This window comes from Salmo trutta, chromosome 17 (assembly GCF_901001165.1).
Source record: "Salmo trutta chromosome 17, fSalTru1.1, whole genome shotgun sequence".
Classification (NCBI taxonomy): Eukaryota; Metazoa; Chordata; class Actinopteri; order Salmoniformes; family Salmonidae; genus Salmo; species Salmo trutta.
This window is the reverse complement of record NC_042973.1, coordinates 46932393-46955605: the sequence shown is the minus strand read 5'-3', so window position 1 is coordinate 46955605 and position 23213 is coordinate 46932393. Positions and strand designations below refer to the sequence as shown.

Here is a 23213-nt window from a genome sequence, read left to right as displayed (position 1 = left end):
AAAATGCTCACTAACAGGGATGTAAACAAATTTGTGCCGAAATATTGAGAGAAATAAGCTTTTTGTGCCAATGGAACATTTCTGGGATCTTTTATTTCAGCTCATGAAACATGGGACCATCACTTTACATGTTGTGTTTATGACTTCAAAAATGAGACGGTTAATTTTCTTTATTTGAAGATGAGCTCTTTGGACATAAAGACAACTGAGATGCTTCTTCTCTTTCCACATCAGACACTCAGCATAACATTCATAAATTAAGAAAATGAACTGCCAGTGCCTGAGGTGACTTTGCCAGCTATTTAAATCTACAAATTCACAACATCTTCCCCATACTTAATCTAATTGAACTAACTGCAGGGTTGCTTTAATTAGAAAAAAATAGAGTAATTTGTCCCAAATGGCACCCTATTCCTATAGTGCACCACTTTTGCCTACAACCCTATAGGCACTGGTCAAAAGTAGTCCACTATCTAGGGAATAGGGTGCCATTTGGAACAGAGGCAGAATCAAGTCCTTGTGTTGGTTTTCACTACAGCAGAGGAAACCACATGCACAGCATCACCCTGGGGCAAAAACAAATGGAAGAGGAGGATTTAACACTGGAGTCTTAGTGTCAAACAGACATTGTGTGTATTGCTCTACAACTGATGAAGAGAATGACTTTCATGTAAACATGAACAAGGAAATTATCAAAGCAATGTATTTTATGTCCATCCCATCCTCCTCACCCATAATGTAGCTTCATACGAGAGGGAAAGCATTGGGTAATGCTTGAAATGGTCCATAGTTGGCTAGCCTATGTATATCTTTAAGGTACATTTTTGTAACGGACAGTATTTTGCTGTGTGTTCTCAATACAATTAGTGTGTCATTATAGTGGTCTCTGACTTGTGGTCAGACTTGCTCAGGAGAAAAACTAAAACGTGCACCTTTTTTCAATTCTGAATTGAATGTCATTGCGAAAACAGAAAGGTGTCAATGTATTTTTTACCAAAAATCTGAATTTAAAAGTAATCCAAGAAGTAATCTAGTTTTTCAAAAAGTATCTGTAATCTGATTACAACAGTGTTGCTGGTAAAGTAACAGATGACCGTTTGTAATCAGATTACATGTAACTGATGTAATCAGTTACTCCCCAACCCTGGCAATTAATGTCTTGAGCACTGGTGCAAAATGGACATCACAGTTTTTGGAATCTTTCTGTGCAATGGAACGCAAAATGGTGACCATATGGCTAGATCATGCACTGCAGTGACCCATTTTGATGGATTGCAACAGGCCTATATTTTGATATCCAATAGACTACCAAACTGAGCTGTTTGAGGAGTAAAACGTATCTGCCTGCAAGCGCTCGGGGCAAGCATCTCCATCTACTAGCGCGCAATAACTGAAATGGCACATTTTGCCTGAGGCGGTTCTTGCAATGGCATAATGCATGACGATAGACGTAATTTGGCTTAAATGCCAGGGAGATGTTTGATGTTAAAATATAAAACTATTGGGGAGAGAGACGAGAACTGAGAGGATCTGCGGGCGCCCTGTCTGTGCGACAGTTTTATTTAAGAGCCTATCATTTAATAGTTTTATGGACATTCACAGTATCCCTTTTATTAGACATTTTATCAAAACGTTACATGTATGTTTTTTTAGGACGAGCGTAGCCAATTTTCACACTCCTAAATCCGATGAGTGAGTTATGACAATTGGGAGCAAGATTAAACCGAACACTGCAACCCATGCAGCAGACCAGGCTGCTCTCCGTTGGAATAAAACTGCGATGTTTTTTGGTCAAATCAAATTTACTTGTGAAATAAGAAACAGTGGATCTCATTTCCATCTTGAACCGAGATGAGGCGAGATAGAAAAGGCTGCTGTATTATAACATAATCCTTGTCCTGCAGGCGTTTGAATAGCCCAGAGCAAGAATACTTCTAGCCCTCTTCTTTATTTAGAGACGGACTGGTTTTCTTCTCATAAGACTCGACGGTTTCATCATATCAGAAAAGACCCGGACAAAGACAGGTATACAGCAAACGAGGACCAAACTGGCATAAAACAGAGATACAATTGGAAGGGAGAAGAGATTGCGATGTCTTCTCTATCCGTGTCCTCCCAGGTAAGGACGCAATTTGTTTCGTTTGTAGTTGTTTTTGGGGGGGTAGGCTAGTCTGTTTGACAAATTGAATCTTAAAAAACCGGGATGCTCTAAAATCCTTGCGTTGGTGTCGATTTCCCGGGATTATCCCCAAAGTTTTCTTACATTTGGACTCCAAACGCCAAGAAAAACTAGCCGCCAGTATTCGGATACTATTGGATTGTGCCATATTTATTTGTAATATTCTTGGGGGACGGAAGCTTCAGTGACCTGATAGAATCATCACCGGAACGCATCTGATCTAAAATGTTGGAAACGGTGGATGAAATTGATTGAGATACTGTGGTTTCTATTCGATTCTAGATGCGGTAAAGGTGGGATGGGAACTCAAGACGTTGCATTGACCAGATTGGTGCACATTGAACAAATCGGATCTAGCAAAGTGGATATTTGTCGTCCGTCATGATTCATGTATTGTAACAGACCCACAATGGGGTTACTTAAATCCAATTTGGATATATTTGGCTGTTTTCGCTGCATAACATTTAGAAGTAATTTAGTCCCCTTTTCAGGTTTGGAAGCTGAACGCTAACTCCCGTTCGTATAGCTAGCCTACGTGGATGTAGTCCTCGTTTTTAAAGGTGCTACACATAAACAAAAAAAATGTGCATTCTAATTTCAGAAAATGTCCATAATATAATCTGCCTCTAATAGTGGAATAATAATGTTTTATTGTATTACTTACCCGCCAGAGTTGCGATTGCCTGTGATATTTGCCTATTGCTTTCTCCAGCTGGAGCAGCACCTAGGTGTCAAACTGGGAAAGCTCTTCTGACTTATTTCCTGGGTGCTAAAATTCTACACTGCCATTTTCTGAAATTACAATGCAATTTTTTTTCTCCAATACATCCTATGTGTAGCACCTTTAACTCTAATGCAGTTGATTGGTGATGACATGAACATGTGTTGGTGTTGACATCCATATTACAAACATTATACTCCGATTTTTCACTTCAACATATTATGAAATACACATATGAACAATAGGCTAATTTTGCTAGGGGGCAATGAGGGCAACTTCAACAACTGTCTGCAGTTTATGAATATTGTATTCATGCTAATTGGGGAAGGCTGAGGCTTATGTATCTCTCAAACAATTTGATTGGCTGCGAGCCAGAGTCATACACCTCATTTGCTATTGCTTCACGTCATTACACAATCAGTAGCCTAACTTCAATACAAAAGTAGACTTCTCACTACTTCTCACTTTACTCAGCTCAGGGCAGATGCAGTACACACTTCTATAACAGATACGATCTATTTCCATGTGTTCCTGTAGGAGGGAAGAAGCATGTCCAGGATGTCTATGAGTCGTTCTCCAGTTTCTCCAATGAATGCCCAGGGCATCCCATCACCGGCCCAGCTGACTAAAGCCAACGCCCCGGTCCACATCGACGTGGGAGGACACATGTACACCAGCAGCCTGGGTACTCTCACCAAATACCCAGAGTCTAGGTAAGAGTATAAGGCCATAAAGCATCGCACCACCACGGCAATGTGAATCATTTCCTCATGGAAAATAATGTATTATTGATTCAATACTAACTTTTTTTTCTCCTATGGAATAAAATGTCAGGCTCATGGATAGGTCTACTGACTGTGCATTATGACTGATACGTTATTCAATTACTTCTAGAAATCCACATAGCATCGCGTTGAAACGCAAGCAGCTTGGTATCCACGATAATTGGTCTGAGAGCAAGCAAATGCAGAGAGAGGGCAGAGAGAGAGAAAAGAAAAGACAAAGAGAGAGTGGAGAAGGCTGAGCTGTCTGGAGCTGTGAGGTGAGACTCCTTCTGGAAGAGGAGAGGACCACCTCAGGCATAGGGGAGAAGAAAGATGAGTACTGTGCAGTTGGCATCGATTTAGAGGGGGAGAGCGAGAGAGAGAGAGAGAGTGTTGTATTCAACCCAGTATGTGATTCCAAAGTCATAGTAGACCCAGTTAATTTTCTGTACTAAAATAAACTTTGTAGCCCACTTCCTGCCTAAAATGTAGGCCTTACATGACTTACATCACTCTCAAGGAATGATCAACTACACTAGAAACATGTTTTACGCTTCACTAAACATACTTCAAGTACTACTTGATGCATGGTATTAATCTAGAGCTCTTAACCATTGTCTTTCTCTCCAGAATCAGTCGTCTGTTTAATGGAACAGAGCCCATTGTACTGGACAGCTTGAAGCAGCACTACTTCATCGACAGGGATGGAGATATATTCCGATACATCCTCAGCTTCCTCAGGACCTGCAAACTACTGCTCCCAGAGGACTTCAAGGTACAGTTCACAATCCAGGAGGACAACACTTGTCCAAAATGGCTCACATCTCACCAAAAGAGTAAAATAGGCCTAATACATTACTTTACTTATCACCCGAGCATAGTTCAACCAAACCAACTTTGTTACTTATGCATAAACGTGCCTGAGGCATGAAGACTTGTTTTATTTCTGAGCTAATGCCTCGGCTAACAGTCTATTAACCAGGTATTACTTAATTTCCCAACTCTTTTTTTTACACACAAACTTACACCCATTTCAGACAGAAGATGTGGTATGTTACCTGTTAAAATATAAGGCAATATTTATATGAACCCCTTTCAAAAAGCTCGTTATTTACCACTTATTGGCAGGTATATTCCCTTTAATAATACAGTGCATTCGGAAAGTATTCAGACCCCTTGACTTTTTCCACAATTTGATACGTTACAGCCTTATTCTAAAATTGATTAAAAAAAAATTGACTCATCAATCTACACACAATACCCCATAATGACAAAGCAAAAACAAGTTTAGACATTTTTGCAAATGTCTAAAAATAAAAAACACCTGACAGTTACATAAGTATTCAGACCCTTAACTCAGTACTTTGTTGAAGCACCTTTGACAGTGATTACAGCATTGAGTCTTCTTGGGTATGACGCTACAAGCTTGGCACACCTGTATATGAGCAGTTTCTTCTATTCTTCTATGCAGATCCTCTCAAGCTCTGTCAGGTTGGATGGGGAGCTTCGCTGCATAGCTATTTTCAAGTCTCTCCAGAGATGTTAGATCAGCTTTAAGTCCAGGCTCTGGCTGGGCCACTGTAGGACATTGAGACTTTTCCCAAAGCCTCTCATGTGTTGTCTTGGCTGTGTGGTTAGGGTCGTTGTCCTGTTGGAGGGTGAACCTTCGTCCCAGGCTGAGGTCCTGAGCGCTCTGGAGCAGGTTTTAATCAAGGATCCATCTATTTTGCTCTATTCATCTTTCCCTCGATCCTGACTAGTCTCACAGTACCTGCCCCTGAAAAACATGCCCAGAGCATGATGCTGCCACCACCATGCTTCACCGTAGGGATGGTGCCAGGTTTCCTCCAGACGTGACGCTTGGCAGTTCAGTCTTGGTTTCATCAGACCAGAGAATCTTGTTTCTCATGGTCTGAGAGTCCTTTAGGTGCCTTTCGGCAAAATCCAAGTGGGCTGTCATGTGCCTTTTACTGAGGAGTGGCTTCCGTCTGGCCACTCAACCATAAAGGCCAGATTGGTGGAGTGCTCCAGAGATGGTTGTCCTTCTGGAAGGTCAATTCCTTTGACCTCATGGCTTGGTTTTTGCTCTGACATGCACTGTCAACTGTAGGACCTTATATAGGTGTGTGCCTTTCCAAATTATATCCAATCAATTGAATTTACCACAGGTCGACATCTCAAGGATGATCAATGGAAACAGGATGCCCCTGAGCTCAATTTCGAGTCTCATACAAAGTGTCTGAATACTTATGTAAATAAGGTATTTCTGTTTTTATTTTTAATAAATTAGAAAACATTTGTAAAAACCTCTTTTTACTTTGTCATTATCACACAGACCCAATACCTGTATTTTGGTTACAGGGTCTGGGAAAATGCAGGAATCATGACTGTCTTTAGGTGGCTTTTCATTTTTTTAAAAATTTTTTACATTTTGTTTTTACCCCCTACCCATTCTAGATATACAAAAAAGCTGGTATGAAAATGCAGTCTCGGTAAACTTGTGGGATTTTGTTCTGTGTATGAAATAATAGTGTCTCTCACAGTGATTTCAGGATAGTTATGCAAACCCCAACATGACCGTAAAGTTGTACAAATTATCCTGCAGTACCCAGAAACACATCGTTAGCTTAATTCTCACAGTGTGCCACTATAGGCACTCAGTATGTGTGTAAACTGCAGTATTCGAACACTTAATCAGTTATCCATTATGCCTTGGGCTTCTACAGGGGCCAGTTCTGCATGGCTGGAAGTAGGGGCATTGTGTGTTTTGCTAAATTGATGTGTGAGGAGGGTGTGTGTGTGCATGTGTGACTGTGTGTGTGTGTGTATCCTTCTCTGTAGTTAGTGTAGCTGTGTTATTCTGTCCTTTGCACAGGATGACTAAAGTGCCCTGCAGATAGAGCCCTCTTTTTATAAAACACATCTATCCCTCGCTTCAAGCCTATGAAGGGAGGGGGAGCTAAGGAGGCAGGCTTTGATACAGAGAGGAGCCTGGGGGGTTAGCAGCTCTGTGTACGCCTGTTGTCAGAAGCAGTATGGCGCAAAGGCAGATAGAAGCAGCTTTCTCTGTTTCACACACAGTAATTCTAAACAGAAGTTTGTGTGTGTGTGTGTGCACGTCTATGTGCTGCAATGCTGTCATAATATAGGGCATGCAGTATAACTGCAGTTCGACTGCTGTCCAAAATACCAGTCGGCTGCAGTTACTGCACTTTTACAGCAGTTTTAAAACCGCAATCTTTGTTTGTGTAAAGATAAACATTTGGTATTAATAAATCCATCACATTCATTCAACAGAAGTAAATACTTACAGTTGAAGTCGGAAGTTTACATACACTTAGGTTGGAGTCATTAAAACTCGTTTTTCAACCACTCCACAAATTTCTTGTTAACAAACTATAGTTTTGGCAAGTCGGTTAGGACATCTACTTTGTGCATGACGCAAGTCATTTTTCCAAAAATTGTTTACAGACAGATTATTTCACTTATAATTCACTGTATCACAATTCCAGTGGGTCAGAAGTTTACATACACTGAGTTGACTGCCTTTAAAACAGCTTGGAAAATTCCAGAAAATGTCATGGCTTTAGAAGCTTCTGATAGGCTAATTGACATCATTTGAGTCAATTGGAGGTGTACCTGTGGATGTATTTCAAGGCCTACCTTCAAACTCAGTGCCTCTTTGCTTGACATCATGGGAAAATCAAAAGAAATGAGCAAAGACCTCAGAAAAAAAATTGTAGACCTCCACAAGTCTGGTTCATCCTTGGGAGCAATTTCCAAACGCCTGAAGGTACCACGTTCATCTGTACAAACAATAGTATGCAAGTATAAACACCATGGGACCACGCAACTGTCATACCGCTCAGGAAGGAGACGCGTTCTGTCTCCTAGAGATGAATGTGCTTTGGTGCGAAAAGTGCAAATCAATCCCAGAACAACAGCAAAGGACCTTGTGAAGATGCTGGAGGAAACGGGTACAAAAGTATCTATATCCACAGTAAAACGAGTCCTATATCCACACCCTGAAAGGCCGCCCAGCAAGGAAGAAGCCACTGCTCCAAAACCGCCATAAAAAAGCCAGACTACGGTTTGCGACTGCACATGGGGACAAAGATTGTACTTTTTGGAGAAATGTCCTCTGGTCTGATGAAACAAAAATAGAACTGTTTGGTCATAATGACCATCGTTATGTTTGGAGGAAAAAGGGGGGGCTTGGAAGCCGAAGAACACCATCCCAACCGTGAAGCACTGGGGTGGCAGCATCATGTTGTGGGGGTGCTTTGCTGCAGGAGGGACTGGTGCACTTCTAAAAATAGATTGCATCATGAGGCAGGAAAATTATGTGGATATATTGAAGCAACATCTCAAGACATCAGTCAGGAAGTCAAAGCTTGGTCGCAAATGGACAATGTTCCAAATGGACAATGACCCCAAGCATACTTCCAAAATTGGACAACAAAGTCAAGGTATTGGAGTGGCCATCACAAAGCCCTGACCTCAATCCTATAGAACATTTGTGGGCAGAACTAAAAATGCGTGTGCGAGCAAGGAGGCCTACAAACCTGACTCAGTTACACCAGCTCTGTCAGGAGGAATTGGCCAACATTCACCCAACTTATTGTGGGAAGCTTGTGGAAGGCTACCTAAAACATTTGACCCAAGTTAAACAATTTAAAGTCAATGCTACCAAATACTAATTGAGTGTATGTAAACTTCTGACAAACGGGGAATGTGATGAAATAAATAAAAGCTGAAATCAATCATTCTCTCTACTATTATTCTGACATTTCACATTCTTAAAATAAAGTGGTGATCCTAACTGACCTATGACAGGGAATTTTTACTAGGATTAAATGTCAGGAATTGTTAACTGTGTTTAAATGTATTTGGCTAAGGTATATGTAAACTTCCGACTTCAACTGTATGTACTGCATCTGAATGCAATATGTACGAGTTGTAATTGTTGTATTAACGTGTGTGTGTGTGTGTGTGCCAGCGTTTCTGTTAGGAAAATGTGGTGCTGGACAGTTGACTGGCAACATTTTAACTTACCGGACCCATATGCATGGGGAGCTTAACCTGATTAGTGCATCCACCCACGGTGCTCAGAATGACACAAATCACATTTCCATTAGGCTAATGTATTTTATCAGAACATGCACGTCGAGGATGCAACGATGTGCACTTTGGACATGTTAGAATAACTGTTACATTTACATTTACATTTTAGTCATTTAGCAGACGCTCTTATCCAGAGCGACTTACAGTAGTGAATGCATACATTTCATACAATTTCATAATTTTTTTTTCTTTTTTTTTCTGTGCTGGCCCCCCGTGGGAATCGAACCCACAACCCTGGCGTTGCAAACGCCATGCTCTACCAACTGAGCTACAGTGTTCACGTTTACTTCTCCTCAGTCAACACTATGAGTTACGAACAGAAAAGTCACTAGCCTATGTCAATATACTATAGTAAAGTTTAGGCTACCTTTTTTTATTGGTCAGCTTGTTGTGAAATAAATATCCTATTCCAAACACTCTGGGCCAGTTGGGGGATAGATCCCAAATTCATTAAACCAGTAGGCCTATGCTACATAATAACAAAATTTAAAAAGTTATTATAATAATAATAATAATAATAATAATAATGCAACAGATCAGAACATTAAGCTTAATGTTGATAAACTTTTTTTTCTTCACATTCTAAGCGCAGCAATGCGCACAAGGCAGTAGATCACGCATCAAACGTGTGAAGACTGTAAATACCTGGATTTCTGCATAAATTGGGCATTAAAATTTGGTCACAACAATAGACCAACACAGTCTGCCTAAACTAATAACACACAAACAATGATATGTTTTCATGTCTTTATTGAACACACTGCGTAAACATTCACAGTGCAGGGTGGAAAAAGTATGTGAACCCTTGGATTTAATAACTGGTTGACCCTCCTTTGGCAGCAATAACCTCAACGTTTTCTGTAGTTGCGGATCAGACCTGCACAACGGTCAGGAGGGATTTTGGACCATTCCTCTTTACAAAACTGTTTCAGTTCAGCAATATTCTTGGGATGTCTGGTGTGAACCACTCTCTTGAGGTCATGCCACAGCATTTCAATCGGGTTGAGGTCAGGACTCTGACTGGGCCACTCCAGAAGTTGTATTTTCTTCTGTTCAAGCCATTGTTGTTGATTTACTTCTGTGTTTTGGGTTGTTGTCCTGTTGCATCACACAACTTCTGTTGAGCTTCATTTGGTGGACAGATAGCCTAACATTCTCCTGCAAAATGTCTTGATAAACCTCGGAATTCATTTTTCCTTCGACGATAGCAAGCTGTCCAGGCCCTGAGGCAGCAAAGCAGCCCCAAACCATGATGCTCGCTCCACCATACTTTATAGCAGGGATGAGGTTTTGATGTTGGTGTGCTGTGCCTTTTTTTATCTCCACACATACTGTAGTGTTGTGTGTTCCTTCCAAACAACTCAACTTTAGTTTCAGCTGTCCACAGAATATGTTGCCAGTAGCGCTGTGGAAAATCCAGATGCTCTTTTGCGAACTTCAGAAATGCAGCAATGTTTTTTTTGGACAGCAGTGGCTTCTTCCGTGGTGTCCTCCCATGAACACAATTATTGTTTAGTGTTTCACATATCGTAGACTCGTCAGAGATGTTAGCATGTTCCAGAGATTTCTGTAAGTCTTTAGCTGACCCGCTTGGATTCTTAACCTCATTGAGCATTCTGCGCTGTGCTCTTGCATGTTTGTAGGATGGCCACTCCTAGGGAGAGTAGCAACAGTACTGAACTTTCTCCATTTATAGAGGATTTGTCTTACCTTGGACTGATGAACATCAAGGCTTTGAGATACTTTTGTAAACCTTTCCAGCTTTATGCAAGTCAACAATTCTTAATCTTAGGTCTTCTAAGATTTATTTTGTTCGAGGCATGGTTCAAATTTTGTGAGGTTTAAAATTAAAAAAATAAATAAAATAAAAACAATGTTTAGGGCAAGGCAGCCCTAACCAACATCTCCAATCTCGTCTCATTGATTGGACTCCAGGTTAGTTGACTCCTCACTCCAATTAGCTTACGGAGAAGTCATTAGCCTAGGGGTTCACATACTTTTTCCAACCTACACTGTGAATGTTTAAATGATGTATTCAATATAGACAAGAGATATTAAATCATTTGTGTTATTAGTTTAAGCACACTGTTTGTCTATTGTTCTGACTTCGATGAAGATCCGATCAAATTTGATGACCAATTTATGCAGAAATCCAGGTAATTACAAAGGGTTCACATACGTTTTCTTGCCACTGCATAAAATAACACATTTGTATTGACTGCACACTGTGCACCCCCATACACATTTTATATTGCATATGTGATGTTTGGGTCCACTGGATGCGAGGGTAATAAAATTGTGGGTGAAAACAAGTAAAAATGAGTGCCCTCACTCTGTCTTCCTCTTCTCTGGTCCTGCTGTTTCAACATAGCACCAAGAACCTGTCTGTCTCCTGCTTTTCTCACTCTCTTTACCCTTTGTAGTGTGTGAAACTACACAATCTCTTGCTGGAATCTGCACAATGCTATTATAATACATTATTTTGATACATTGTTAAAAAAAAATTGTGTTTTCCCACACTCTACCCCCGCCAGGTGCAAATTGGGGGAGAGACACAACAAATAGTGTTGCTTGTGTGGCTCCTTACCACAATTAATCAGAACGGCAAAAATAATCTCTGCTCAGAGGGCCTTAGAAATCATTTTTGCAGAGAGAAGCTAGTGTGGAAGGAGCGTCTTCCACTTTGGACGATGAAAATGTTTCATGTCGCTGTCAATTTGGAGTCTGACAGTTGGAAGAAGAGGATGAGATTGACCCTCAGCCAGTCCCAGGACCAGCCCGTCAGCAACCAGCTCATCAGCATTCTGCAGGAGGACAAATAAGGATGTCAAATTTTGTTGAAATTGAAGGATCTTCTTGCCCAAGGAATGAGCCACCCCGCATTTTGCGATAAGGATGCAACCAGGGCCGACGCGGATGGCGGTTACTCATTTGCAGGACATAAAGTCTTCATTTGAACTGTTCATCCCAGACACCATCCATAAAATCATTCTGAACTGCTTTAATTTGGAGGGAAGGTGTGTTTTTGAAGAGAGATAGAAGGAGATGGACCAAACTCATCTACATGCATACTTTGGGGTACTTATCCTTGCTGGTGTTTTCAGATTTAATGGGGAATCCCCAGAATCCCTGTGGGATGCAGAAACTTTCAGTGCAACAATGTCTCTGGAAAACTTCCACATTATTTCAAGGATGATCCACTTCGATAACCAAGACACCAGACCAGCTCGGTGGCTGAGAGACAAGCTAGCTGAAATCAGGTCAGTGTAGGACAAGTGGGTGGACCGTCTTCCCCTGTTTTACAACCCTGGTCCCAACGTTACTGTTTATGAGCAGCTTATGCCAGTTAGGGGCCACTGCCCCTTCAGGCAGTACATACTGTCTAAACCCGCAAAATATAGAATCAAAATCTGGGCTGCCCGTGATGCTGCTTCATCATATGTGTGGAACTTGCAAGTGTATACGGAGGAGGCCCTGAGAAGAACCAAGGGATGCGGGTTGTCCTGGATGTGACACAGGGACTCTGTGGCCACAACATCACATGCAGTAACTTTTTTTACTTTGCACAAGCTGGGACAGGAGCTCCTCAAGAGGAAGCTGACGATGGTAGGAACAGTACGAAAAAACAAGCCAGAGCTCCCACCTCAACTGTTGAATACACGGAACAGGCCGGTCAATTCCTCTAGGTTTGTGTTCACGGCCGACATGTCCGTAGAGCTAATGGCAAACGTGGTACTCATGAGTACACTGCATAGGGATGGGAGAATCTGTGTCCAGGAACATAAAAAAACAGAAATCATAATGGATTACAATGCTACAAAAGGAGGGGTGGGCAATTTAGACAAGCTGGTGACTGGCTACAGCTGCAAAAGAAGAAACCTACGCTGGCCACTTGTGATATTCTTCAACATCTTGGACATCTCGGTGTACAACGTGTTTGTCATCTGGATGCCATTGAACCCAGATTGGAACAGAGGGAAGCTCCAGAGGAGATTGCTCTTTCTCTGAGCTGGGCAATGCATTGGTGAGACCTCAAATCCAGAGGAGGCACCACAAGGACCCCAGTTTCTGCAGTCATCGTGCGGAGGATGCTTGTGCCCCATCCGCCCGACCCACAGAACCAACAACTCCAATACCAGAAGTAAGTGTGAGTGTTGTTGCATGTGTGTGTGTTTCTGACTCTCCTACCTTGGCTTGGTGTAACTATATCTGTGAGTGAGATGTTAGTAAAATTCCTGAACTAAGTGTTTTCATCATTCTAGATTATAGACGGTAGCAACAAGAAGTGCCGCGATGTGTGTGGACCCAAGAAGGACAGGAAGACACAGTACACATTGTGCAAGAAATACATTTGCAACACACACACACAGTATAACTCTGTCCCTCATGTGGTGTGAAGACCGGCCTTAATTTGAGTTCAATGGGGCTCATTTATCATTTCCGTAAAATGTGTCCTTCCAATTTGTTCAGTTCACAGCAATAAACATCAATAGTGATTAAGACCTTGTTTTGTCTATATTTGTTCAAGATTAACACGATTTATTCCACCCATGTCTTGATTATGGGGCGGCAGGTAGCCTAGTGGTTAGAGTGTTGGGCAAGTAACCGAAAGGTTGCAGGATGGAACCCACGAGCTGACAAGGTAAAAATCTGCCCCTGAACAAGGCAGTTAACCCACTGTTCCCCAGTAGGCCGTCATTGTAAATAAGAATTTGTTCTTAACTGACTTGCCTAGTTAAATAAAGGTAAACATTATTTTTTTTAAATGGCGCTTTTAATTGATAAATGGGATCTGGCAGAGGTAAATGGCAAATATTAACCATGTATGCTGTCTATATTGCTTGTAACTGATAAGTCAACATCTAAGTATTTTTACGTAAATTGTTATGGCTGTATTGTTTAAAAACACAATAATGTTGTGGGTCCATCAGACCTGTGAACATCAGGTGAATAACAAACACATGAACACCACACAAGGGTTAAGTATATGTTTTCAAAATGCATACTGCCTCCAGCTCATCGCAAAGACGTGTGTGACGCACTGATGAAGCCTGCCTTCCGTTGCTGTTTTGATGCCGCGTTCAAAACAACTGGCAACGCGAAAATCTCAGACTTTTGTACGTTCAAGACAACTGGGAACTGGGGGGAAAAACAAGCGCAGACTGGGGGGAAAAATAGTTTTGAGCGGTCATCCAATTGGAATTCCAACTCGGGAACTCGGGCCTCTTTCATTTTTATTGTTTTGTTATTAACAACAAAAAGTACATGGGAACATGTATGTATGTATGTATGTATGTATGTATGTATGTATGTATGTATGTATGTATGTATGTATGTATGTATGTGTGTGTGTGTATATATATATATATATATATATATATATATATATATATATATATATATATATATATATATATATATATATAGTTGAAGTCAGAAGTTTACATACACTTCATTCTCTCCTAATCAGGGACTGACTTAGACCTGAGACACCAGGTGGCCTCTGTCCAATCAATCTGTGACATACAGTTGAAGTCGGAAGTTTACATACACTTAGGTTGGAGTCATTAAAACTCGTTTTTCAACCACTCCACAAATTTCTTGTTAACAAACTATAGTTTTGGCAAGTCGGTTAGGACATCTACTTTGTGAATGACACGTAATTTTCCCCACAATTGTTTAGACAGATTATTTCACTTATAATTCACTATCACAATTCCAGTGGGTCAGAAGTGGGTCAGCTTGGACAATTCCAGAAAATGATGTCATGGCTTTAGAAGCTTCTGATAGGCTAATTGACATCATTTGAGTTAATTGGAGTACCTGTGGATGTAGTTCAAGGCCTACCTTCAAACTCATTGCCTCTTTGCTTGACATCATGGGAAAATCAAAAGAAATCAGCCAAGACTTGGTTCATCCTTGGGAGCAATTTCCAAACGCCTGAAGGTACCACGTTCATCTGTACAAACAATAGTATGCAAGTATAAACACCATGGGACCACGCAGCTGTCATACCGCTCAGGAAGGAGACGCGTTCTGTCTCCTAGAGATGAACGCACTTTGGTGCGAAAAGTGCAAATCAATCCCAGAACAACAGCAAAGGACCTTGTGAAGATGCTGGAGGAAACCGTTACAAAAGTATCTATATCCACAGATAAAACGAGTCCTATATCGACATAACCTGAAAGGCTGCTTAGCAAGGAAGAAGCCACTGCTCCAAAACCGGCATAAAAAAGCCAGACTACGGTTTGCAACTGCACATGGGGACAAAGATCGTACTTTTTGGACAAATGTCCTCTGGTCTGATGAAACAAAAATAGAACTGTTTGGCCATATTGACCATCGTTATGTTTGGAGGAAAAGGGGGGGATGCTTGCAAGCCGAAGAATACCATCCCAACCGTGAAGCACGGGGGTGGCAGCATCATGTTGTGGGGGTGCTTTGCTGCAGGAGGGACTGGTGTACTTCACAAAATAGATGGCATCATGAGGCAGGAAAATTATGTGGATATATTGAAGCAACATCTCAAGACATCAGTCAGGAAGTTAAAGCTTAGTCGCAAATGGGTCTTCCAAATGGACAATGACCCCAAGCATACTTCCAAAGTTGTGGCAAAATGGCTTCAGGACAACAAAGTCAAGGTATTGGAGTGGCCATCACAAAGCCCTGACCTCAATCCCATAGAAAATTTGTGGGCAGAACTGAAAAAGATTGTGCGAGCAAGGAGGCCTACAAACCTGACTCAGTTACACCAGCTCTGTCAGGAGGAATGGGCCAAAATTCACCCAACTTATTGTGGGAAGGTTGTGGAAGGCTACCTGAAACGTTTGACCCAAGTTAAACAATTTTAAAGGCAATGCTACCAAAAACGAATTGAGTGTATGTAAACTTCTGACCCACTGGAAATGTGATGAAAGACATAAAAGCTGAAATAAATCATTCTCTCGACTATTATTCTGACATTTCACATTCTTAAAATAAAGTGGTGATCCAAACTGACCTAATACAGGGAATTTCTGCTAGGATTAAATGTCAGGAATTGTTAACTGTGTTTAAATGTATTTGGCTAAGGTGTATGTAAACTTCTGACTTCAACTGGTGTGTGTGTTCAAAGGACAATTGGGCTAGGGGGTACAATATCACATTACACAAGGACCTTAAGGGACATACACACACTTAGAATTCTAACAGCTTTTTGTGTTGGTAGAGTATTAAATTGTATTCAAATAGTAAAAAAATAAATTGTAAGGTAAGAAAATGTCGTGTTTTGTTTGTAAATGTATTTGTTTAACTTATTTCTATCGTGGGTAAAGAATCCAAGCAGTACATCTCTCCATAATAGTCTAAAATCTGAAATGTGTTCAATTATAAATCTGCTGATGTCTTGCCAGAGATTCCTTACATGAATACAATGCCAAAAAAGATGAAACACCATTTCTGGGTGGTCATTACAAAATGTACAATTTGAATGCATGTTTTTTTTTATTTTTTACTTCATATAGTTGTTGGCAGGATAATATTTATGAATAATTTTAATAGAAGCTTCCTTAATTTTGTTAAGTATGTATGTGGCAACATCCAACCGTTTCCCCAACAGATATTGTCAATAAAACCAAAAAGGCATGACATAAGGTATAGATACAACATCCTGTTGAAACAAGGATTTATTTGTAGAGCTCCAACTTCCCGATCTGAATATCACTAACGTCATGAGTTCCCAGTTGTCTTGAAAGCAGCACAAGATGCTGTAGCCGCAGTGCTTGCGCTGTCTGACAGATTTTCCGCTCACAGGCTCTGTATCTGTATACTGTACGCGTGTGACAAGATACTGTACATAACAAATATATTGTACACACATGCAAATTTAATTACACTAAATTATGCAAATTAACCTATGGACTGATAAACATGACCAGTCAAATGTATTTCCATCAATACAGTTTTCTTCTTCTCCTGGACAATTGGTGGCACCAATTTTATTTATCAGACAAAAGCCAGCTTTTACCAGCTAATGGAAACCCTGGTGTGTTCATGTATTCATATGTGTTTGTGTATGCTTTCTTGCGTTTGTGTGTTCTTGTGGGTATGTATCCTTGCTTATGTGTTTCTATTATGACAGGACTTCCCCCAGCTATACGAGGAGGCTCGTTACTACCAACTGACACCCATGGTCCGCGAGCTGGAGCGCTGGCAGACGGAGCAGGAGGGCCAGAAGAGACCGCCCTGCGAGTGCCTGGTGGTCCGAGTGACCCCTGACCTGGGGGAGAGGATCGCCCTCAGCGGAGGGAAGGTGCTCATCGAGGAGATCTTCCCCGAGACCGGAGACGTCATGTGTAACTCGGTGAACGCCGGCTGGAACCACGACCCCACGCATGTCATCAGATTCCCTCTCAACGGCTACTGCAGGCTCAACTCAGTTCAGGTACGGACGGTGATATAGTTGTAGTTCTATAGGTCAATTCTGTTCTGATGTGGATTCAGGTGAATGCCACTGAGTATACTAAACATTAGGATTAACTTCCTAATATTGAGTTGCACCCTCCCCTTTTGACTTAAGGACAGCCTCAATTCTCCGGGGCATGGACTCGACAAGGTGTCGAAAGCGTTCCACAGGGTCCAAGAATGGTCCACTTGCCCATGTTGACTCCAACGCTTCCCATAGTTGTGTCAAGTTGGCTGTATGTCCTTTGGGTGGTTGACCATTCTTGATACACACGGGAAACTGTTCAGCGTGAAAAACCCAGCAGTTTTGAAGTTCTGGACACAAAACCGGTGTGCCTGGCACCTACTACAGTACCCCGTTTCAGTTAGTGCCTTCGGAAAGTATTCAGACCCTTTGACCTTTTTCCACATTTTGTTACGTTACAGCCTTAATTCTAAAGTGGATTAAGGTCTCCAAGAACAGTGGCCATCATTCTTAAATGGAAGAAGTTTGGAACCACCAAGACTCTTCCTAGAGTGGTGGCAGCATCATGCTGTGGGGATGTTTTTCTTTCAGCGGCAGGGACTGGGAGACTAGTCATGATCGAGGGAAAGATGAAAAGCAAAGTACAGAGAGATCCTTGATGAAAATCTGCTCCAGAGCACTCAGGACCTCAGACTGGGGTGAAGGTTCACCTTCCAGCAGGACAACGACCCTAAGCACACAGCCAAGACAACACAGGGGTGGCTTCGGGGCAAGTCTCTGAATGTCCTTGAGTGGCCCAGCCAGAGCCCGGACTTGAAACCGATCGAACATCTCTGGAGAGACCTGAAAATAGCTGTGCAGCAACGCTCCCCATCCAACCTGACAGAACTTGAAAGGATCTGCAGAGAAGAGTGGGAGAAACTCCCCAAATACATGCTTGTAGCGTCATACCCAAGAAGATTTGAGGCTGTAATCGCTGCCAAAGGTTCTTCAACAAAGTGCTGAGTAATGGGTCTGAATACTTATGTAAATGTTTTATTTCTTTTTTATAAATTAGCAAACATTTCTAAACATGTTTTTGCTTTGTGATTATGGGGTATTGTGTGTAGATTGTTGAGGGGGGGGGACGATTTAATACATAACAAAATGTGGAAAAAGTCAAGCGGTTTGAATACTTTCTGAAGGCACTTAAATCTTTTGTCTTGCCTATTCTCCCTCGGAATGGCACACATACACAATCCATGTCTCAATTGTCTCGAGGCTTAAAAGTCCTTTAACTGGTCTCCTCCAAATCATCTACACTGATTTGAAGTGGATTTTACAAGTGACATCAATAAAGGATCATAGCTTTCCCCTGCATTCACCTGGTCAGTCTTAATGTTTTGTGTACACCGCAGATCAGGTCATCCAGCAATGCTGAAGACTAAAAGTAAACTCTGTAACATGGCAGACTGACTTACTTCAGTTACTTTGCAAACCCAGTTTAAAATGTTTAAGTTCTTAATAGGCTTAACTCAGTTCAGGTGCAGTTATAGGTCAACTCTGTTCTTATATGGCTCCTGGTCAACTTTATTATACATATTATACACACTGGCTACAGGTTATCTACAAGTCTCTGCTAGGTAAAGCCCCGCCTTATCTCAGCTCACTGGTCACCATAGTAGCACGCGCTCCAGCAGGTATATCTCACTGGTCACCCCCAAAAGCCAATTCTTCCTTTGTCCGCCTTTCCTTCCAGTTCTCTGCTGCCAATGACTGGAACGAACTGCAAAAATCTCTGAAGCTGGAGACTCATATCTCCCTCACTAGCTTTAAGCACCAGCTGTCAGAGCAGCTCACAGATCACTGCACCTGTACATAGCCCATCTGTAAACAGCCCATCTATCTACCTACCTCATCCCCATACTGTATTTATTTATTTATCTTGCTCCTTTGCACCCCAGTCTCTACTTGTACATTCATCTTCTGCACATCTACCATTCCAGTGTTTAATTGCTATATTGTAATTACTTCGCCACCATGGCCTATTTATTGCCTTAACTTACCTCATTTGCACTCACTGTATATAAACTTTGTTTTCTTTTGTTCTACTCTATTATTGACTGTATGTTTTCTTTATTCCATGTGTAACTCTGTGCTGTTGTATGTGTCGAATTGCTACACTTTATCTTGGCCAGGTCGCAGTTGCAAATGAGAACTTGTTCTCAACTAGCCTACCTGGTTAAATAAAGGTGAAATCAAATTTCAAAAAATACTTTTGGTCACCTGTTCGTCGAACATCTCATTCCAAAATCATGGGCATTAATTTGGAGTTCGTCCCCCTTTTGCTGCTATAACAGCCTCCACTCTTCTGGGAAGGCTTTCCACTACATGTTGGAACATTTCTGCGGGGACTTGCTTCCATTCAGCCACAAGAGCATTACTGAGGTCGGGCACGGATGTTGGGCGATAAGGCCGGGCTCGCAGTTGGCATTCCAATTCATCCCAAAAGTTTACAATGAGGTTGAGGTCAGGTCTCTGTGCAGACCAGTCAAGTTCTTCCACACCGATCTCGACAAACCTATTCTGTATGGGCCTCGCTATGTGCAGGGGGCATTGTCATTCTGAAGCAGGAAAGGGCCTTCCCCAAACTGTTGCCACGAAGTTGGAAGCACAGGATCATGTGATTGTATGCTGTAGCGTTAAGATTTCCCTTCACTGGAACTAAGGCGCCTAGCCTGACCATTATTCCTCCTCTACCAAATTTTACAGTTGGCACTATGCATTGGGTCAGGTAGCGTTCTCCTGGTATCCGACAAACCCGGATTCGTCCGTGATGGTGATGCGTGATGGTGACGCGTGATTCATCACATTTCCACTGCTCCAGAGTCCAATGGTGGCTAGTTTTACACCACTCCAGCCGACGCTTGGCATTGCGCATGGTGATTTTAGGCTTGTGTGCGGCTCCTCGACCATGGAAACACATTTCATGAAGCTCCCGACGAACAGTTCTTGTGCTGACGTTGCTTCCAGAGGCAGTTTGGAACTCGTAGTGAGTGTTGCGACCGAGGACAGTCAGCACTCGGCGGTCCCGTTCTAAGCTTGTGTGGCCTACCACTTCACGGGTGAGCCGTTCCTAGACATTTCCACTTCACAATAACAGCACTTACAGTTGACGGGGCAGCTCTAGCAGGACAGAAATTTGACAATTACTTGTTGGAAAGGTGGCATCCTATGACTGCCATGTTGAAAGTCACTGAACTCTTCAGTAAGGCCATTCTACTGCCAACGTTTGTCTATGGAGATTGCAGGGCTGCGTGCTCAATTTTATACGTCAGCAACTGGTGTGGCTGAAATAGCAGCATCCACTCATTTGAAGGGGTGTACACATACTTTTGTGTATATACTGTATAGTGTATAAGGAAGAGGGTATAACAATAGCGTGCTCGGCACTATAACTTATGTCAAATGTCTAAAGACCCTGTCTGACTCTCCTGTGCTCTCTGCAGGTTCTGGAGAGGTTGTTCCAGAAGGGCTTCAGCGTGACGGCGTCATGTGGCGGCGGAGTTGACTCCTCACAGTTCAGCGAGTACGTCCTGTGTCGCGAGCTCCGCAGGGGTCAGTCCATCGGCACCACCATCCACATCAAACAAGAGCCTCTGGACTAGGTTGGGAGGAACAGAGGGACCCGTGAGAGATCAACACGTCCGGTGCTGATTTTCGAGTCCTATTTACACAACTTTAACTGTGAAAAACACACACGGACTTTTCATGCTTGGGAATATCATTTGCCAGTGACAATGTAGACTGGACTAGCAAGATGTGAGAAGGTTTTGATTCTATTGAGATTCAAAGACACTAAAGGCATCCTCTGAAATGAGTCTGTCTGAGGTGAGCTCATTAGCTCTGTTTGTATGGAACTCTTACTGCTGCCATTTCCAACAGAGATACAGTATCTATCAGGATCCAAGTGAAACGGTCTGTCACTTCTGGGCTGTTGACAACTAGGAGGAAATAGCTCTAGTAATATGGTGCTCAATTCCAGCTTAGGTTTAACTGGGGACTCCTGTTCAAGCCTCAGGATGGGTCTACCGGTATGACCGATGACCTCCGCTTTAGAGACATTATGGCTGCGTTTACACAGGCAGCCCAATTCTGATCTTTTGTACAATGATTGGTAAACTGTATAAATGCAACCAAAAATGGCCATGCCCTACCACAGGAAGAACAGAACATGTCTGTGTTTGCCTCATTTCTTGACAACTTCCTACCCAAGATCTGAATGTCATTTACTGTAATGTGTAGGTATTTGTTCAATTAAATGTCAAATGGACAATATGGGGTTTCCAACTTTTATATATACAGTACCAGTCAAAAGTTTGGACACCTACTCATGCAAGGGTTTTTCTTTATTTGGACTTTTTTCTACATTGTAGAATAATAGTGAAGACATCAACATTCTGAAATAACACATATGGAATCATGTAGTAACCAAAAGTGTTAAATCAAAATATTTTATTTGAGATGCTTCAAAGTAGCCAGCCTTTGCCTTGATGACAGCTTTGCACACTCTTGGCATTCTCCCAACCAGCTTCATGAGGTAGTCACCTGGAATGTGTTTCAATTAACAGGTGTGCCTTGTTAAAAGTTAATTTGTGGAATTTCTTTCCTTCTTAATGCGCTTGAGCCAATCAATTGTGTTAAGACGGGGGGGGGGGGGGTATACAGAAGGCCCTATTTGGTAAAATACCAAGTCCATATTATGGCAAGAACAGCTCAAATAAGCAAAGAGAAACAACATTATTTTAAGACATGAAGGTCACTCAATCTGGAAAGTTTCTTCAAGTGCAGTCGCAAAAACCATCAAGAGCTATGATGAAACTGGCTCTAATGAGGACCGCCACAGAAAAGGAAGAGCCAGAGTTACCTCTCTGCAGACGATAAGTTCATTAGTTACCAACCTCAGAAATTGCAGCCCAAATAAATGCTTCAGAGTTCAAGTAACAGACATCTCAACATCAGCTGGTCAGGAGAGACTGCGTGAATCAGGCCTTCATGGTCAAATTGCTGCAAAGAAACCACTACTAAAGTACACCAATAAGAAGAGACTTGCTTGGGCCAAGAAACATGAGCAATGGACATTAGACTGGTGGAAATCTGTATTTTAGAAATTTGAGATTTTTGGTTCCAACCGTAGGTGAACGGATGATCTCCACATGTGTAGTTCCCAAGTGAAGCATTGAGGAGGTGGTGCAGGGGTGCTTTGCTGGTGACACTGTTGGTAATTTATTTATAATTCAAGGCACACTTAACCAGCATGGCTACCACAGCATTCTGCAGCAATACAACATCCCATCTGGTTTGCGCTTAGTCCCACTATCATTTGTTTTTCAACAGGACAATGACCCAACACACCTCCAGGCTGTGAAAGGGCTATTTGACCAAGGAGATGACCTGGCCTCCACAATCACCCGATCTCAACCCAATTGCAATTGTTTGGGATGATTTAGAGCGCAGAGTTATGGAAAAGCAGCCAACAAGTGCTCAGCATATGTGGGAACTCCTTAAAGGTGGTTGAGAGAATGCCAAGAGTGTGCAAAACTGTCAAAGGCAAAGGGTGACTACTTTGAAGAATCTCAAATATAAAATATTTGTGAACACCTTTTTGGTTACTACATGATTCAATATGTTATTTCATTGTTTTGATGTCTTCACTATTCTACAATGTAGACAATAGTAAAAATAAAAACCTTTGAATGAGTAGGTGTCAACTATTGACTAGTATGTACATTTACATTTTAGTCATTTAGCAGACGCTCTTATCCAGAGCGACTTACAGTAGTGAATGCATACATTTCATACCTTTTTTTTTCTGTGCTGGCCCCTCGTGGGAATCGAACCCACAACCCTGGCGTTGCAAACAACATGCTCTACCAACTGAGCTACAGGGAAGGCTAGTACAAATGTAAAACTTTCCTGACAAATGTTAATGATGTGAAAACTGGCATTTTGTATGTGTTAATATGGTGCACATTTCAC

At 41.9% G+C, this 23213-nt stretch overlaps 1 protein-coding gene across 1 annotated transcript; it reads left to right on the top strand.

Moving 5' to 3' along the window:
• The first annotated feature begins 1658 nt into the window (after positions 1 to 1658).
• LOC115152309 (BTB/POZ domain-containing protein kctd15-like) lies at positions 1659 to 21510 on the top strand. The gene is made up of 5 exons (XM_029697071.1): positions 1659 to 2119; positions 3438 to 3613; positions 4295 to 4439; positions 16908 to 17210; positions 20684 to 21510. The coding sequence occupies exons 1-5, from the start codon at positions 2093 to 2095 to the stop codon at positions 20840 to 20842; spliced, it is 810 nt and encodes a 269-aa protein (XP_029552931.1). The 5' UTR covers positions 1659 to 2092; the 3' UTR covers positions 20843 to 21510.
• The last annotated feature ends 1703 nt before the right edge of the window (positions 21511 to 23213 follow it).

Bases quoted from the DNA above. Each gene is read 5' to 3' on its own strand.
- LOC115152309 (XM_029697071.1), top strand. From the start codon at position 2,093: ATGTCTTCTCTATCCGTGTCCTCCCAG. The intron at 4,440-16,907 runs GTACAGTTCACA...CTATTATGACAG, and splicing joins TGCTCCCAGAGGACTTCAAG to GACTTCCCCCAGCTATACGA. The intron at 17,211-20,683 runs GTACGGACGGTG...TGCTCTCTGCAG, and splicing joins GCAGGCTCAACTCAGTTCAG to GTTCTGGAGAGGTTGTTCCA.